Genomic DNA, 19,273 nt, shown 5'->3' with positions numbered 1-19,273 from the left:
TGATCTTTTAGAACTTCTGATGTGCTCCTTTATAAAGGCGTCTTAATGTTGGGTTAGAAACGATTAAAGGGATCCTGTCCGCACGATTGTGCACAGTAACCTATAGGCAGTGTCAGGTCGGCGCCGTTGTACTGATTGCAGTGATATCTGGTGATGAAATCCGTCTTGTGGTTGCTGTTTAATCTTTATTTCCAGTTTTGAGTTAAATATATCCTTATGCCCAGGGACGGCCTGTGGGGGGTCTGCATGTGGTGCTCGGATTAGGTATTCATAATGCAGACTGCTGACAGGTCACTGATCCCTCACTGACCTGCCCACTAGTTTACATAGTGAATATTATATGTATTAAAAAAAAAAATCCCATTCAGTAGGTCGGAGCCTGCGCTGCAGCATGATCGCATCTATAATATGCATTAAATTGTTTTATGAAGTCATATACATTTATTCTGAAAATTTTTTTTTCTCAAAATGGCTCCTGCCGTACCTGCGTGGTAGCATCAATCAGCGATCCAATAGATGCTACTGCGCAAGCACCACTGGTGCTATCATGGTGGAGACAAATTTTTATTTCCTCTAGCAAAATGGCGCCGGTGGCGCCATTTTGAGAAAGGTTTTTTTTTTTTTTCAGAATAAATGCTTATGACTAAACAAAACCATTTAATGCATATTATAGATGCTATCATGCTACAGCACCTGCCTGCTGAATGTGAGTTTTCTATTTTTTCAATACATATAATATTCAGTATGTTAAATAGGGGGCAGATCAGAGACCTCTCATAAGCCATCAGTATGAATATCTAAGCAGAACACCACATGAAGCCCCCCACAGGAGGCCCAGAGCACGAAAATCTCATTAACTCCAAATAAAGATTGCACAACAACCACAAGACTGATTTCATAACCCAGGTATCATTTTAATCAGTGTAACGGCGCCGACCTGACAGGATCTGTAGTTCACTGACCACAATCCTGCTGACCGTTCCCTTTAAATATTTATTTTGGTTGCAGAATCTGCTAGAAAAATCCACTGAACGAGAAACCCGCCAGGAGTATGCCCTCGCCATGATCCAGTGTAAAGTTCTGAAGCAACTGGAAAACCTGGAGCAGCAGAAATATGATGATGAAGATATCGTTGAAGATATCAAATTCCTCCTGGACAAACTGGGAGAAAGTGTGCAAGATTTAAGGTATGCAGCACTCACTGTTGTCCCTGCAGTTTAACTCTCTTGATACCCTGGGGCCGAATTATCAAGACTCGCTTAGCACATGCTTTCGCTGCAAGGCACCATATTCACTAAGAGGCACATAACACTTTATGAATTTGGTGAGACTTGTAAGTGGTGTGCACCTCTGCACGCCATGCCAGAAATGCTACTCCAGTCAGAGACTGGAGTAGCATTTCTGGCATACAAGGTTATAGTACGTTTGATGAGTCGGACAGGCAGACGGCCATACACCATCTTCGCCCATTCAGCAGAGCTGATTCAGTCTAGTGTGACATCGCCAAAAGACGACTGAAGACGTGGCAGAAACACTAGTGATAAAACACGCAGGGAGATGTTTACTTTACTCGCTTTTTTTATGTTTTTGTGTTTCTTTCACTGCCCAGGAGCTGTGGTATGATCAGACCATGTGCCTGTACGGTCAGACACGGCCATTACACAGTACACAGCAGGGGCACATTTATAAGATTATCTCAGCACACAAACATTTTATTTAATCACTTCCAGTTGAGGAAATTATTATTATTCCAAGATCTATTAATTAAAATGTACTTTTATGTTTCAATAACTTTCTTATTAGTCAGTGGAAACATTTTATCTTGTCCATTTTCATAAATGCGGCTCTATGCCACAAACAGTTCATAGGAAAACTACGATCTTCTTAAGAATTGCTTTCAGGCTTTTATTAGTTCAACGTTGGTCCCGAGTCCGGCAGTCGTTGATCTGTGTTGTGTGTAGAGGGCAGGTTTCAGGGGAAACTAAGATTGGACATATTTGAGTACAACATGCCCGATCCTTAGTTCCCAAGGGAATTAAGCTGCTGCCTGAGGAGTCTGAGTGTGCCACAGTCTCCTATAGGGTATATGGGCACTCCTGGTGCAGCCAAGGTGTATTACCACCACTAAGCATTTTTTTAAGAGCAGGAAAATAGCTACTAGTGATAAACGAGTATACTCATTACTCGAAATTTCCCGAGTATGCTCGGGTGTTCTCCGAGAATCTTGGGCGTGCTTGTAGATTATGTTTTTGTCCCATGCAGCTGCATGATTTGTGGCTGTTAGACAACCTGAACATGTTTAGGGATTGCCTGTTAGTTAGGCCAGTCTCACACGTCCAGATAATTCCGGTACCGGAAAAATCGGTACCGGAATTATCCGTGTCCGTGTGCTTACCGTGAACATCAGTGTGGCACACGAGCGGCAGCCGTGTGCCGCCCGTGTGCCAACTGGGTACCACACGGACCGTGCAGGAGAGAGCGCTACAAGTAAGCGCTGTCCCCTGCATCTGGTGCTGAAGCCGCCATTCATATCTTCTTTCCAGCAACGTTCGCTGGAGAGAAGATATGAAAAATCCTTTTTTTTTTTTTTTTTTTTGTGTTTAAAATAAAGATCCCTGTCCCCTCCCCCCTCCCACCCACTGTGCGCTCCCCTGCTGTTACTAAAATACTCACCCGGCTCCCTCGAAGCGTCCTCTCCGCGCCGCACCTTCTCCTGTATGAGCGGTCACGTGGTGCCGCCCATTACAGTCATGAATATGCGGCTCCACCCCTATGGGAGGTGGAGCCGCATATTCATGACTGTAATCGGCGGCACCACGTGACCGCTCATACAGGAGAAGCTGGCGCTGAGAGGACGCTGCGAGGGAGTCGGGTGAGTATTTTATTAACAGCGGGCGGGCGGGAGCAGGGAGGGGGACAGGGATCTTTATTTTAAACACGAAAAAAAAATAAAAAAAGGATTTCTCATATCTTCTCTCCAGCGAACGCTGCTGGAAAGAAAATATGAATGGCGGCTTCAGCACCACGCTGGGGGGACAGCGCTTACTGTAGCGCTGTCTCCAGCACGGCACACGGACTGCACACGGACAGCGTCCGTGTGCAGTACGTGTTTTACATGGACCCATTGACTTTAATGGGCCCGTGTAATCCGTGCGCTCCCACGAACACTGACATGTCTCTGTGTTTTGCCCACGGACACACGGTCTGTGAAAACACGCTGACATGTGCAGAGACACATTGATTTCAATGTGTCTACGTGAGTCAGTGTCTCCGGTACGTGAGGAAACTGTCACCTCACGTACCGGAGCCACTGACGTGTGAAACCGGCCTTAGGGAAATCCCACATGTATTCAGCCTGTCTAACGGCTGCAAATCATGGAACTGCGGTGACAAAAACTAAATCTCTGAGCACGCCAAAATACTCGGAGACCACCCTAGCGTGCTCGGGAAATCTCGAGTAACGAGTACACTCGCTAATCACTAATAGCTGCTAATGAAGGATATGATTAAAATAAGGCAGTATGTCCTGTGAGCAAAAGTTGCACAGTCGTACAATGCACTTTTCTAAGTCATTAATTCCTATCATAACGTAATGCATGGTCATTCATACAGATTGATCCTGGCAACCAAATATTTCCTTTAATTAGTGAAAATTGCCAAGTTTAAGACTAATTATGAGATTCCTGATGGATCTTTTCTTTGCCAGTTAAGGTATGTAGTTTCAAAATAACCAGAAGAATGGTGCCTGATATCCATTGTGATGATATTGTCTTCTTCTATGAGTATAATGAATATTCGGTAATAAATATAAACCTTTTCTTTGTTCTTGTGGTAGATAAGCCACTGCGCCACCAGTAATAAGGGTCTAGCAGGGACAGACTTAAAATCTGCCCCTTTGTTCTTTTTGGTCCAAATGTAAACAGCCTTAACTCTTCTATTCTTCTCCACAACTGTGCGCAGCCTCCCTAATGTGCGATCAGGCATTAGTCCTCTGGGTTATCATTTTCTGTCGTTCTGCTCTCTTGGCAATACTTTTTTGTCACCTAATAATCCAGAGGATTTGGTAATTCTCCATTTGCCAGGTAGGAGAACGCCCCATTCGTCCATCCCACATGGCCTGCTATCAGTGACCATGTGTCTGTAGTACTGGCCGCCAATAGATTTGGGAATTTATAGCTGAACGCTACTTTTAATGGTGGCATGATGCGAAAGTTTTCTTTTTTTATGTAGATATAAATATCATTTGTAGTCTGAGACAGAGCAAAAAAACACTTTAACCCCTTAAGGGTCAGGGAATTTTTTTGTTTTTGCACTTTTGTTTATTACTCCCTGTTTTCTAAGTCCCGTAAAAAATTTTTATTTTTTCTTATTTCTCCTTCGACATCGCCATATTAGGGCTTTTTTTTTTATCCAGTCACCTTTCACGACAGCAGCATCGGAGGATGTTTCCCCGCCCTAATGGGGGACATGAAACACAGAGGTCAAATACCCCTCCCCATCCTGCAGCCACCAGTGTTTTTCCTGTCTCCTATGGGGCATGAAGAGGTTCTAGATGGTGCTGCCGTGGCTGGCAATCGGGAGCACCTTAAGGATTTTCTTACCATATGCCGGGCAGCTGAGGTCAGGGGCTCCACTCTCCTCTAAAGGCTGCTCCCATCTTCATGGCTCACATGCGACTCGGGACTTTCCCACCCTTCCTGTGCCTCCTCGGTGGGGTAAAGCAGAGCAGTGATGTGCGGATGGGGTTCTCCTGCAGCTCCCTGGCGTCCTCCTCCTCCATGCGGCAGATTCCAGGAGTTTGTGCACACTGTAAGTAACGTTGTCCCAAACTTCCGGTTTGCTTCCTTGTGCATTCCATGCTGGAACGCACGTGTGGCTGACAAGTGTCGGCATTCTCTGCAAAGAGTTTGTATGTTCTCTCCGTGTTTGCGTGGGTTTCCTCCGGGCACTCCGGTTTCCTCCCACATTCCAAAGACATACTGATAGGGATTCTAGATTGTGAGCCCCATCGGGGACAGTAATGATAATGTGTGCAAAACTGTAAAGCGCTGCGGAATATGTTAGCGCTATATAAAAATAAAGATTATAAAAATAAAGATTATTAAAATAAAGATTAAATAAAGCATCACCAAACCGCGCGCCGCGTGCCTGTAGGACATTATTGCAAGAAAGCTTGGCTGAGTAGATTACACAAGAAGGAAAACACACAGCAAGTCAGCAGGATCTAGGAGCAACATGGCAGATGTGACAACCTACATGGTCAGCTGCAGCATGTGCTACATGTTCGCAGATCGACCAGAAGAAGAATCCAATTTCACCTGTCAGAAGTGTAGACTTATGGCCCTTTTAGAAGAAAAGGTGCGGGGTCTGGAAGAAAGAATAGCAACTTTGAAACTCATCAAAGAGAATGAAGACTTCCTAGACAGAACAGAAGTATCTCTACTGGTCACAGAAGGTGAAAAAAGTTTCAGAGAACCTCCAAAAGCAGATGAGTGGAAGCATGTGACCAAAAGAAGCAAGAAGACGATGGAGAAATCACCAACCACACAACTGAAGAACCGATATCAAATCTTTGTAGAGGATGAAGATGGCACACCTAAAGATGAAGCAATACCAGCAAGCAAAAAAGAAAAGGGCACACAGCAACAAGTGACAGCAAAAAGTACAGCCAAGAAGCAACGAAGAGTGGTGGTGGTGGGAGACTCACTACTGAGAGGCACAGAAGCAGCCATATGCAGACCGGACATAACCGCAAGAGAAGTATGCTGCCTTCCAGGTGCGATGATCAAGGATGTGACCGATAGGATACCAAAGCTCTTCAGCTCCAAGGACTTCCACCCATTTCTTCTGATACATGTTGGCACCAATGACACGGCAAGGAAGGACCTACCGACAATCTGCAAGGACTTTGAAGAGTTGGGGAAGAAAGTAAAGGAACTGGATGCACAGGTAGTTTTTTCTTCTATCCTTCCAGTAGACGGGCATGGCACCAGGAGATGGAACAGGATCCTTGATGCGAACAACTGGCTAAGACGATGGTGCAGACAACAAGGATTTGGATTCCTGGACCACGGTGTGAATTACTTGTACGATGGACTCCTCGCCAGAGACGGACTACACCTCAACAAACCTGGGAAACACACATTCGCCAGAAGTCTCGCTACACTCATCAGGAGGGCGTTGAACTAGAAGAAGAGGGGACGGGAAGAAAAACATTAGACTCGAACAAAGAAGAACCGGGAAAACTTACTCAGAAGGGAGGTAAGAACATTTCTAAAACAATCCACAGCAAGGAGATTGGAACAAAACAAAATCCTCTAAACTGCATGCTTGCAAACGCCAGAAGCCTGACAAACAAGATGGAAGAACTAGAAGCAGAAATATCTACAGGTAACTTTGACATAGTGGGAATAACCGAGACATGGTTAGATGAAAGCTATGACTGGGCAGTTAACTTACAGGGTTACAGTCTGTTTAGAAAGGATCGTAAAAATCGGAGAGGAGGAGGGGTTTGTCTCTATGTAAAGTCTTGTCTAAAGTCCACTTTAAGGGAGGATATTAGCGAAGGGAATGAGGATGTCGAGTCCATATGGGTCGAAATTCATGGAGGGAAAAATGGTAACAAAATTCTCATTGGGGTCTGTTACAAACCCCCAAATATAACAGAAATCATGGAAAGTCTACTTCTAAAGCAGATAGATGAAGCTGCAGCCCATAATGAGGTCCTGGTTATGGGGGACTTTAACTACCCGGATATTAACTGGGAAACAGAAACCTGTGAAACCCATAAAGGCAACAGGTTTCTGCTAATAACCAAGAAAAATTATCTTTCACAATTGGTGCAGAATCCAACCAGAGGAGCAGCACTTTTAGACCTAATACTATCTAATAGACCTGACAGAATAACAAATCTGCAGGTGGTCGGGCATCTAGGAAATAGCGACCACAATATTGTACAGTTTCACCTGTCTTTCACTAGGGTGACTTGTCAGGGAGTCACAAAAACACTGAACTTTAGGAAGGCAAAGTTTGACCAGCTTAGAGATGCCCTTAATCTGGTAGACTGGGACAATATCCTCAGAAATAAGAATACAGATAATAAATGGAAAATGTTTAAGAACATCCTAAATAGGCACTGTAAGCGGTTTATACCTTGTGGGAATAAAAGGACTAGAAATAGGAAAACCCCAATGTGGCTAAACAAAAAAGTAAGACAGGCAATTAACAGTAAAAAGAAAGCATTTGCACTACTAAAGCAGGATGGCACCATTGAAGCTCTAAAAAACTATAGGGAGAAAAATACTTTATCTAAAAAACTAATTAAAGCTGCCAAAAAGGAAGCACATTGCTAAGGAGAGTAAAACTAATCCCAAACTGTTCTTCAACTATATCAATAGTAAAAGAATAAAAACTGAAAATGTAGGCCCCTTAAAAAATAGTGAGGAAAGAATGGTTGTAGATGACGAGGAAAAAGCTAACATATTAAACACCTTCTTCTCCACGGTATTCACGTTGGAAAATGAAATGCTAGGTGAAATCCCAAGAAACAATGAAAACCCTATATTAAGGGTCACAAATCTAACCCAAGAAGAGGTGCGAAATCGGCTAAATAAGATTAAAATAGATAAATCTCCGGGTCCGGATGGCATACACCCACGAGTACTAAGAGAACTAAGTAATGTAATAGATAAACCATTATTTCTTATTTTTAGGGACTCTATAGCGATGGGGTCTGTTCCGCAGGACTGGCGCATAGCAAATGTGGTGCCAATATTCAAAAAGGGCTCTAAAAGTGAACCTGGAAATTATAGGCTAGTAAGTCTAACCTCTATTGTTGGTAAAATATTTGAAGGGTTTCTGAAGGATGTTATTCTGGATTATCTCAATGAGAATAACTGTTTAACTCCATATCAGCATGGGTTTATGAGAAATCGCTCCTGTCAAACCAATCTAATCAGTTTTTATGAAGAGGTAAGCTATAGGCTGGACCACGGTGAGTCATTGGACGTGGTATATCTCGATTTTTCCAAAGCGTTTGATACCGTGCCGCACAAGACGTTGGTACACAAAATGAGAATGCTTGGTCTGGGGGAAAATGTGTGTAAATGGGTTAGTAACTGGCTTAGTGATAGAAAGCAGAGGGTGGTTATAAATGGTATAGTCTCTAACTGGGTCGCTGTGACCAGTGGGGTACCGCAGGGGTCGGTATTGGGACCTGTTCTCTTCAACATATTCATTAATGATCTGGTAGAAGGTTTACACAGTAAAATATCGATATTTGAAGATGATACAAAACTATGTAAAGCAGTTAATACAAGAGAAGATAGTATTCTGCTACAGATGGATCTGGATAAGTTGGAAACTTGGGCTGAAAGGTGGCAGATGAGGTTTAAAAATGATAAATGTAAGGTTATACACATGGGAAGAAGGAATCAATATCACCATTACACACTGAACGGGAAACCACTGGGTAAATCTGACAGGGAGAAGGACTTGGGGATCCTAGTTAATGATAAACTTACCTGGAGCAGCCAGTGCCAGGCAGCAGCTGCCAAGGCAAACAGGTTCATGGGGTGCATTAAGAGAGGTCTGGATACACATGATGAGAGCATTATACTGCCTCTGTACAAATCCCTAGTTAGACCGCACATGGAGTACTGTGTCCAGTTTTGGGCACCGGTGCTCAGGAAGGATATAATGGAACTAGAGAGAGTACAAAGGAGGGCAACAAAATTAATAAAGGGGATGGGAGAACTACAATACCCAGATAGATTAGCGAAATTAGGATTATTTAGTCTAGAAAAAAGACGACTGAGGGGCGATCTAATAACCATGTATAAGTATATAAGGGGACAATACAAATATCTCGCTGGGGATCTGTTTATACCAAGGAAGGTGACGGGCACAAGAGGGCATTCTTTGCGTCTGGAGGAGAGAAGGTTTTTCCACCAACATAGAAGAGGATTCTTTACTGTTAGGGCGGTAAGAATCTGGAATTGCTTGCCTGAAGAGGTGGTGATGGCGAACTCAGTCGAGGGGTTCAAGAGAGGCCTGGATGTCTTCCTGGAGCAGAACAATATTGTATCATACAATTATTAGGTTCTGTAGAAGGACGTAGATCTGGGGATTTATTATGATGGAATATAGGCTGAACTGGATGGACAAATGTCTTTTTTCGGCCTTACTAACTATGTTATTATTATTAATATTCTCTGGGACTGTGGATATATTTGGGGCGTTCTTTTCTGGGATCCCACTTGTGGACCAGGAGGAGGAGGAGCACAGAATCACACTGGGACATCAGTTTCCTTTAAATCCTGGTCGAGGGAGCCTCCAGGTTGGACACACTGTCTATGTCTCTCTGTGACTAGGTGACAGACGACTGACCATATGGACAGCGACAAACCCTCCCTGTCTGAATCTGCAGAGCCCAGCGTCTACCCTCCTACTGTAAGTAGTGGTGTAGAACCCATGCTGTCCCGGTTCGCATGGTTTTATGGGTGACTTAGTATACCTCTCTCTTGTTAGGGAGACAAGGTCCCTGCCCCTAAGAAGGATAAGATGCTCAGCCGCAAGTGCGGGGTGTATGTTTCCAGGCTTCCCTCTTCATATAAGAAGAAGCTCTGTCCGCCTTGCACGGATGATGTAGTGCGCGCCGAACAGCTCTCTCTCCTGGACAGCATCAAAACCCTCATCAAGCAGGAGGTTCAGACCCCTATGGAAGCCTTTTCCCAGGCCCCAGTACCACAACCCCCTCCTCCTAAGAAGAGGAAGTTGGCTCCCGTGGACTCTGACTCGGGCGAAGTCCGTACCTCAGGTTCAGAAGATATTTGGGAGAATGAGGGTTCCACTTCCACCCCCAAGTCCGAGAATAAAAAATATAACTTTTCTTCTGATGATATGGAAGAGTTAATTAGTATGGTGAGAGGTACCATGGGGGTTGAGGAAGAGGAAGTGAGATACTCTGTACAAGATGAGATGTTCGGAGGGCTGAAACCTAAAGATCAGAAAGGGTTTCCCATCCATAAGCATATTAAAAACCTTGTCCTTCGTGAGTGGGGCTTCCCTGAGAAAGGGCTTAGCGTCCCTTCAGAGCTGAGGAATTGCTTCCCTTTAGATGGAGATTGTTCTCTATGGGAAATCCCGAAAGTGGATGTGCAGGTGTCCAGGGTTGCCAAAAAGACGTCCCTTCCCTTCGAAGATGCGTCCCAGCTCAAGGATCCCATGTATCGGAAAATCGAGAGCTTACTTTGAAAATCCTGGGACACCTCCACCAATTTGCTCAAAACGAACATTGCCTCGACGTGTGTCGCAAGATCACTATTCCACTGGCTTCGTACGTTGGAGGATCACCTTACTCAGGGGACTTCTAGGGAGGAGATACTTGACTCCCTCCCCCTCCTTCAGAAAGCAACGGGGTTCGTGCTGATGCCTCTGTTGAGTCTGTCCGGGTAAAGGCAAGATCCGCAGTTCTCACCAACTCGGCCAGAGGGAGTTCAGGGGGAAGGGCAAAACAGGCCGATGGAGTTATCCCAAAGGTGGTAAGAGGAAAAACCTCCTTTTCCCCACCACCAACAAGCCCCAGACAAACAATGGCTGCTCTCCGGTCTGGGGTTGACTCTCTAACTTCCTCACTCAGTGGCAATCCGGCTCCACAAACCAATGGTTTCTATGCCCCATATGGGACAGATTGAAACTAGAGTTCGAGAGTCCTCTGTTCTCTCCCTCAATGCCTGAGAATCACCTCCTTGCATTTTCCTCATCTTCAAGAAACCTTGCTGTCATACTTGGGAGGCCTACTTCAAGCAAATGTGATCTCTCAAGTACCACACCTGGATAGGCAGGGGCTATTATTCCCGCCTGTTCCTGGTAATGTAGCCCTCAAGGAAACACAGGGTCATCATAAATCTGAAACTCCTGAACCAGGTGGTCAAATACAGACGATTCAAAATGGAATAAATCAGATCAGCAATCCCTCTCATTGGACGGAACTGGGTGATGGCTACAGTAGATCTGAGGGACACCTATTATCATGTACCGATACATCCGGACCACAGGAAGTTCCTCAGATTTGCAGTTTCCCACGATCACCGGGTCAGTCATTACCAGTTCAATGTCTTGCCGTTCGGCATTTCATTAGCACCACGGGTGTTTACCAAGATTATGGCGGAGGCGGTGATCTTCATCCAACACCACGGGGTTTGCATCATCCCATATCTGGACGATTTTCTCATCGTGGCACCATCTGTCCCTTGTCTGAGCCTGGGTGTGGCGAAAACCTTGGAAATCCTGGAATCCCTAGGCTGGATCCCGAATTTGGAGAAATCAGACCTTCATCCTTTACCAGGGAAGGAATTTCTGGAAATTATATTGTATACAGAAAAGAGCCTCCTTCTTACCCAGGGAGCGTCAACTTGACCTTGTCCAGAGGATCTCCAGGTTCAGAGACCAGAGGTCACCAACCTTGAAGGACTCAATGTCTATTCTGAGATCACTATAAAGAAAAAGAACCCAGCACTCAACTGATGCTTTAGTGCAATTTTAATCGTAGTAGTACCCAATAAACGTTTCGGTCCTTGAATGGACCTTCGTCAGTAACTACATGTGAAAACCAAAAACAAGTGTAAACAAAAATTACAGAAAATAAAGTTGCATACAAAATAAAGTATATACAAGGTATTTTGGAAAAGGACAATAGCATCGATACAAAACTCTGGTCAATCTATACATAGAGTACATGCTGGGGAGAAAATAACCCGAATATCTAGGCTGAATTATGTTCCACTCAGGATGAAATAAGGAGAGATACACCAGAAAGATGATAGTGGGAGAGGAGGTACATACCGTACTGTAGAATAATAGAATAGACCGTATGGTCATAGGGTACAAAAAAGCAGCGTCTGTAAGTGTAAGAAAGTCCCATAAAATTCCCATGGACCGGTAAGCACAGGGTGTCAGGGGATATAAGGTAAAACATACCTTATGTGTGAGTCAGATAGGAGCGGTACTGTGGGTGGATAATGAAAAAGAAATTACATGCCGAAAAAAAAAAAAAAAAAAAAAAAAAAAAAAAATACATACAGCAAAAACCGGCCGATCAGAGAAACGCTCTAGTGCAGGGGATTTACCCTGCACTAGAGCGTTTCTCTGATCGGCCGGTTTTTGCTGTATGTATTTTTTTTTTTTTTTTTTTTTTTTTTTCGGCATGTAATTTCTTTTTCATTATCCACCCACAGTACCGCTCCTATCTGACTCACACATAAGGTATGTTTTACCTTATATCCCCTGACACCCTGTGCTTACCGGTCCATGGGAATTTTATGGGACTTTCTTACACTTACAGACGCTGCTTTTTTGTACCCTATGACCATACGGTCTATTCTATTATTCTACAGTACGGTATGTACCTCCTCTCCCACTATCATCTTTCTGGTGTATCTCTCCTTATTTCATCCTGAGTGGAACATAATTCAGCCTAGATATTCGGGTTATTTTCTCCCCAGCATGTACTCTATGTATAGATTGACCAGAGTTTTGTATCGATGCTATTGTCCTTTTCCAAAATACCTTGTATATACTTTATTTTGTATGCAACTTTATTTTCTGTAATTTTTGTTTACACTTGTTTTTGGTTTTCACATGTAGTTACTGACGAAGGTCCATTCAAGGACCGAAACGTTTATTGGGTACTACTACGATTAAAATTGCACTAAAGCATCAGTTGAGTGCTGGGTTCTTTTTCTTTATAGTCTATGAAGGTGTGGGAACCTAACCTAGCACCATTCTTCTCCAGTAGTGCACACGGTTTTTGTATCTGATATTCTGAGATCACTGACATCATGCATCCAGGTGGTCTCCTGGGCATAAGCCCATACATGAGTCCTGCAATCTCATGTGCTGATGTACTCTAAAAAGCATCAAAATACACTAACCAACAGAATGCCCCTTCCCGGTCATGTGAGATCCACTCTTTTATGGTGGCTAAACTACCGAAATCTCCAGCGGGGAGTCAGCTGGGATCAGCTTCCCTTGCAGGTACTCACCTCAGACGCCAGTCAGAAAGGCTGGGGTGGTGTGGTGGAGGAATCTTTTTTCCAGGGATCGTGGCCCCCAGACATCAGTTCCAGTTCCTCAAACTTGAGGGAACTGAAAGCAGTGGAGAAGGCGTTGAAAGCATCATCAGCCGTAATCCAAGGTCACCTTGGGTTTATTCCGACAACATGACCACAGTGGCCTACCTCCGGGACCAATGAGGTACGAGATAGATACGCCAGTTTAAAATCCATCACTGATTTTTTCCAGGGCAGAAAATCTTTTGTCCATCACAGCGGTACATCTAAAAGGATCGGACAATGTCCAGGCGGACTTTCTCAGCAGGAAGGATGTCCATCCGGGAGAATGCTGCCTGGACCAAGCTGTCTTTTTGTCCCTAACCTCAAGGTGGGGGAATCCCGAAGTAGACCTGTTCACCTATGGTCAGAATGCAAAGGTTGGGACATTCTTTTCCCTCAGTCCTGTGAATGGAGCACGAGGTGTAGACGCCTCCTCCCATCCTTGGAGGTTCAGCCTGGCATCCGCCTTCCCACCGATCCTAATGCTAGCAGAGACCCTGCAGAAGATCCGCTAGATCGAGTCACTACGATCCTGATTTCTCCCATGTGGCCAGGAAGGAGCTGGTACAGTGCTCTGATGAACATGGCACAGGAAGGTCCTCTGCCTCTACCCCAGAAGGTTGCCCTCCTTCAACAGGGTCCCCTACTATATCTGGACCTGAGCAGATTGAACTTGCGGCCTGGCTGCTGAAGCCAAAATCTTAAAAGCTAAAGGGCGCTCGGATGGAGTAATGCAAACCCTCAAGAAGAGTAAGTAAGTGACAAACACCATCTATGGCACAGTTTGGAAGACATTTTCATCCTTGTGCCTCCTGGATACTCCTGAACTTCTCCATCCCAACATCGCACAAATTTTAGACTTTCTCCAAAAGGGGTTGGAGCTTGGGCTTTAACCTAGTACACTTAAAGTGCAGGTTTCAGCTCTCAGTTCTGAGTTATTTTTTATCAAGATTTAGCTGGACAGCGCTGGGTGAAACGTTTTATGACCTCTGCAGCTAGGATCCGTCCTAGGCTTCATAGTCAGGATTCCCCCTGGAATTTGAATATAGTCCTTAACCCAAGATCCATTTGAACCACTATCATCCACGGGTTTAAAGATCCTGACCCTCAAAACCATTTTCCTATTAGCAATTACTACCGCCAGGTGTATAGGGGAGTTACAGGCCTTATGAGTTGAGGAGCCCTACTTAACTATCACTACAGACAGCATTATCCTTCAATAAGATCCCTCCTTTATGCCTAAAGTAGTGTCCGGACTTCCATAGAGGTCAGGATATTGTGTTACCCTCATTCTACACAAATACGTCTAATGTGAAGGAAGACATTTTTCACAACCTTGTTGTTCACAGGGCGGTTCTCTATTACCTCCAACAGACCTATTTATTTTGTCCTGAGAATTGAATAAAGGCGAGAAGGCGGCTAAAAATACGATTGCTAATTGGATTAAGCAAGCTATCTGTCTGGCATATTCATTGCAGAATCTTTCTCCTCCTGCATCTCTGAAGGCCCATTCTACTCGTGCAGTGTCAACATTGTGGGCAGAGAGAGGGGACGCATCTTCTGAGCAGATATGCAGAGCCACCACCTGGTCGTCCATCCATACGTTCACCAGACACTATAGACTGATTTTCAATGGGGATTTAACTTTTGGCAGACGAGTTCTGCAGGCTGTTGTCCCTCCCTAAGAAATTAGTTGTTGGTATTATCCAATGCTGCTGTCGTGGAAGGTGACTGGAGAAAATAGAATTAGACTTACCGGTAATTCGGTTTCTAGGAACCTTCCACGACAGCACTAATTTCCCTCCCTATCTGATTTTCTTATTGGATGATTCCTTCATTTTGGTGGTAAGTATTCATACTACTGTGTTCAGAAAAAACACTGGTGGTTGCAGGAAGGGGAGGGGTATTTAACCTCTTTGTGTTTCCTGTCCCTCATTAGGGCGGGGAGACATCCTCCGATGCTGCTGTCATGGAGGGTTCCTAGAAACCGAATTACCGGTAAGTCTAATTCTATTTTTCGGGGCAAATTGAACCCTTGAATGAGACCACTTGTTTCAACATATATCTTACTGGAAGATAAAAAATTTCAAGTCTGTGAAACTGTGAAAAAAATGCAATTCCTCCATGCTTTTTTGTTTTTATTGCATTCATTCCGACTCCCATAAAATGTTTATTTTTCCACTGAATGATCTGTGTGAAAGCTTGTTTTTGGAACGGTGAGCGGATTGCTTATTTAATACCAATTTGGAGTGTATATGTTTTGATCTATTTTTATTGCATTTTTAGGTAGGTGAGGTAACACAAATACGCCATCCGGACATTTTGTTTTTGTGCGTACTCCATTTAAAACACCTGTAAGAAATTGACAACCGCATATAAATGGTTAACAGCAGCAGCAGCAGGAGCCCCACTTGTACATGAGGGTTAAAGACATTACCCCACAAATTGAAGAAAACTAAAACGACCTCTAAAACAATGCCTATAATTATTTTAAAGGGGTTGTCCACTACCTGTGATATGTCATCAAAATAATGTTGGTGGTGGCCTGACACCTAACACCTCTACTGATCAGCTAATACGGAGAGTGAGGTATCATATTTAGTAAAATGAACCGTTTATGAACACAGGCAACGTTTCATTTCCAGCGGGCTTTTCTCAAACATAAAACTGTCTTCTCGTTTCAACTTTTAACCAGAATAGCTCTTTGCCCCTGATTTTTTTTTTCCACTGTCTTTCTGCACAATCATGCAATCTTGCAGGAAAAAAAGCAGTTTCTCTGTAAAATAAATAAGTAAGTGACACTCTGCACTCATCTTTTTCAGTAAAGTGAGCACAAGTTTTTTAATGGCAATTCTAAATAATATAATGTTTTGGTCCAAATCCAGACCTTCATCAGAACCCATTGCCGCAGTGCATAGGATCATATGCAAATGGAGCAGCGCTGTGGAAGTGCGTCCTAGGTCGATGTGATAAAGCACTTTATCAAGTAATCCGACTCTGCCCCTTCCTGTGATAAGCAGCTCACTGCCAATAGACAGTGTACATACTGAGTCCAGTGTGGGCGGGGGCAGCTTTCTCAGCTCTGCTACATTTAAATCAAAGAACTTTGTGTCCCCAAGTGCTGCACCCAGTAATCTAAGTGATACGTCTCTGGATTCAGTGTCTCCTTTCCTACATCATGCTGCTTTCAGATGAGGTAGCAAAAACGATTCCCTTTAATACCTAATTTGCAGCATGTGTAGACAGATACATACATTGATATTATTTTCTTAATACCAGGTTTGCAGCAATTTTAACTAGTAAGAAAAGACTTCAGGTGTACTATATGTATGGTGAACCTTGTCTGAACCTGACTTCCACACAGTATTTACTGAGTAAAGTCTTTATAGAGTCATGTGCTTGTTTATAATCGGAGTTGATTGATCCATCCCCAGCAGCCAAGAGCTACTTGATGAACACTGCAGCACTCATTAATATTCCCTCTGCATCCAGATTCCATTACTGTTAATGGTCTCAGACGTCTGGACAAGTTTAGGTAGCAGAAGATTAAGGATAATTGGTTGCCTAGCTCCAGACTGGATTAAAAGTTATAAATATCGTTGGACCTCTGGCAAGTGTCATTAAGGTGCGACACACTGATCTTACAAATTGGCGTGTTTACTGAACCGGTTTAGTTCACAAGATTTTTCATTGTTAGGGTTGTGTTTTCTTTATAGATGTTATAATTTCTTAACTTGTTGCTCGGCTGTCTCTTGCTTGCGCTTTGGTGTAAAGCAATGAATTATTAATTTTGCTCTAAAACAATAGACAATAAAAGTTTAATTGTCAATTTCAAGTTAACTAAAGCCATAATTTGTAGTGTTTTTCTTTACCAAAATGGTAGGACCGCCACCAGTTCCTTGTTAGATATAAGCCTGGTCCATTAACTGGATTATATCGGGCCAGAAACCAGCTCCGGTACATTGGAAAGTTAAAACTGAGAACACGGATGTGTGGATCAAGATAATAGAGCAGTCCAAGGTTAAATTATATATTTAATCGCCTTAAGCGCACACTAGACAATACACTATATAGACAATGGTTATACATATAGAATGGTCAGATATACAAATACAGGTGATACAAAAGTCAATTACTGGCTTGATGTTCAGCCGTTGGATGCTGGCAACCGTTTGGGAGGTGTGGGGGCCAGCTACTTCCGGTCTCTTCCAACACGCTACATGGCGTGACCTCCATTGGTAGAGAACGAAGGCCCACTTGCTCTGGCAGCTGAAATTCCAAAACCTATGATGGATCATGACTTCTCTATGAAAGGTCATAGGGAAGCGGTTTTGGTGCCATCGGATCTGGTCAGGCGCTGTTACACTTGGAGCCCAAACACGGTTTCGCTACCTGTATTCTAGCTGTTCTACAAATATTCCTACCACTGGGTACTAGAATGGATCAAGACCCTGCCAGGCGTTTGGCCCATTCCCGAGATCTCAAAAATGTAACCGGTATACAGCTACGAAGTATGATAAATCCATAACTCTTTATGAAATTACGGCTCCTGTTCAGATGGAGATATTTTCATCTGTTAATTACCTTCACACTCTCAATAAGGATCCATCCTGCCAGGAATAGCTTGGTCACATCTATCTGATGGAAGCATGAATTTAGCTCGGCCACCTACTGTGAATGGTTTCCTGTCTCAACGTCACACTTTGTAAGAGGACTATAATCTTGAACCGGACATGATAGTCTATTGGCAAGAAATTATAGCCCCGATTATTCTTCATAGGTATGCCAGCCTAAAGCATTTATCATCTATCCATTGTTGTCCGCTGTTATCAGTGCCTTGGACTTTATACTCCTAAGACTCCTCCTAACATGACTGTAAATGTGTCAAAAAGGACATCACATATGCAGATTCTTTACTGTAAGAGCAGTGAGACTGTGGAACAGTCTGCAAAGTAATGTTCTAATGATTGATTCACAACTAAAATTGAAGAATGGTCTGGAGGCCTTTCTTGATCAATTTAATATTACATGTTATGGGCATTAGATTCTGTGATCCAGGAAACTAGTTTGATTGACGTATGGAGTTGGGAAGGAATTTTCCCCCTAATATGAAGCTAATAATCTTTGCCCCATGGGGTTTTTGACTTCCTCTAGATAATTTTCATTTAGGGCCATATCAGCGTTGCGGTTACCCTGAAAGGGCCAATTGATATTGTAAGGACTCATGCAGATGTCAATGCAACAGAGTAAGAATATGGACTGCATTGCATGGACTGGCCATGGGCTATTAAAGAGCGTTCACTGGTTAGTAGGGCGAAGAACGCTGTCCCAGACCTCAGAATGCAAGTTGGCTGCTGCCTATGCCAAGAACTGGCTGCATTTGCTCTGATTGAAAGATGGAACCACAATAACTTTTGGGCTGACTGCATTACTGCATTGACTCTATCCACCCTTTGGGCTGGCTGACTACATTGACCCTGTGGGCTGGCTGACTACATTGACCCTGTGGGCTGGCTGACCGCGTTCACACTCTGGGCTGGCTGACCGCGTTCACCCTCTGGGCTGGCTGACCGCGTTCACCCTCTGGGCTGGCTGACCGCGTTCACCCTCTGGGCTGGCTGATCGCGTTCACCCTCTGGGCTAGCTGACTGCGATTACTGTGCAGGCTGACTGCGATTACTGGATTCCCATCTGTACAGGCTTACTGCAATCACTGCGTTCACCATCTGTGCAGGCTGACTGCAATTACTGCATTCCCTGTCTGTGCAGGCTGACTGCGATCACTGCTCACTCTGACAAAGATGGTACCTGTTTCTTGTGCTGACGCCAGCCCCTCTTTTTACTGCTCTTTGCATCTGCTCAGATTCATAGATTGCAGCAGCTCCTAGTGCCAGCTTTGTCCCCTCTGTCAAGTACTGGCTGTGTCAACATAGCACACAGCCATTACTTAGTAGAGGGGATGGCGACTGCACAGGGAGCGGCTGCCATCTTATATTTTGAGCTCTAGGGCACACTTCAACACTTCACCGACAGGCTCACCTTTTTCCCCATATGGAGAGCTGGTTGGAGCAGTGTTGAAGTGAGTCCTGACCTCACAGACCTCATAGTATGACTTACTTGGCGGGCCCGATTTGGCCCTTGGCCTTGAGTTTGACACCTAT

At 44.0% G+C, this 19,273-nt stretch overlaps 1 protein-coding gene across 3 annotated transcripts in view; it reads left to right on the top strand.

Annotated features, from left to right (window-relative positions):
- Positions 1-19,273, top strand: part of ATP6V1H (ATPase H+ transporting V1 subunit H) — a 235,209-nt gene that overhangs the window by 92,789 nt on the left and 123,147 nt on the right. For all 3 annotated transcript variants that reach the window (XM_069731341.1, XM_069731342.1, XM_069731344.1), the window contains exon 11: positions 1,009-1,187. In XM_069731341.1, the coding sequence (XP_069587442.1) occupies positions 1,009-1,187 (179 nt within the window). The remainder of the gene's footprint in view (positions 1-1,008; positions 1,188-19,273) is intronic.

The sequence above is a fragment of the Ranitomeya imitator genome, chromosome 6 (genome assembly GCF_032444005.1).
Source record: "Ranitomeya imitator isolate aRanImi1 chromosome 6, aRanImi1.pri, whole genome shotgun sequence".
NCBI lineage: Eukaryota > Metazoa > Chordata > Amphibia > Anura > Dendrobatidae > Ranitomeya > Ranitomeya imitator.
The sequence above is the reverse complement of the archived record's forward strand: the minus strand, read 5'-3'. Positions and strand labels throughout refer to the sequence as shown.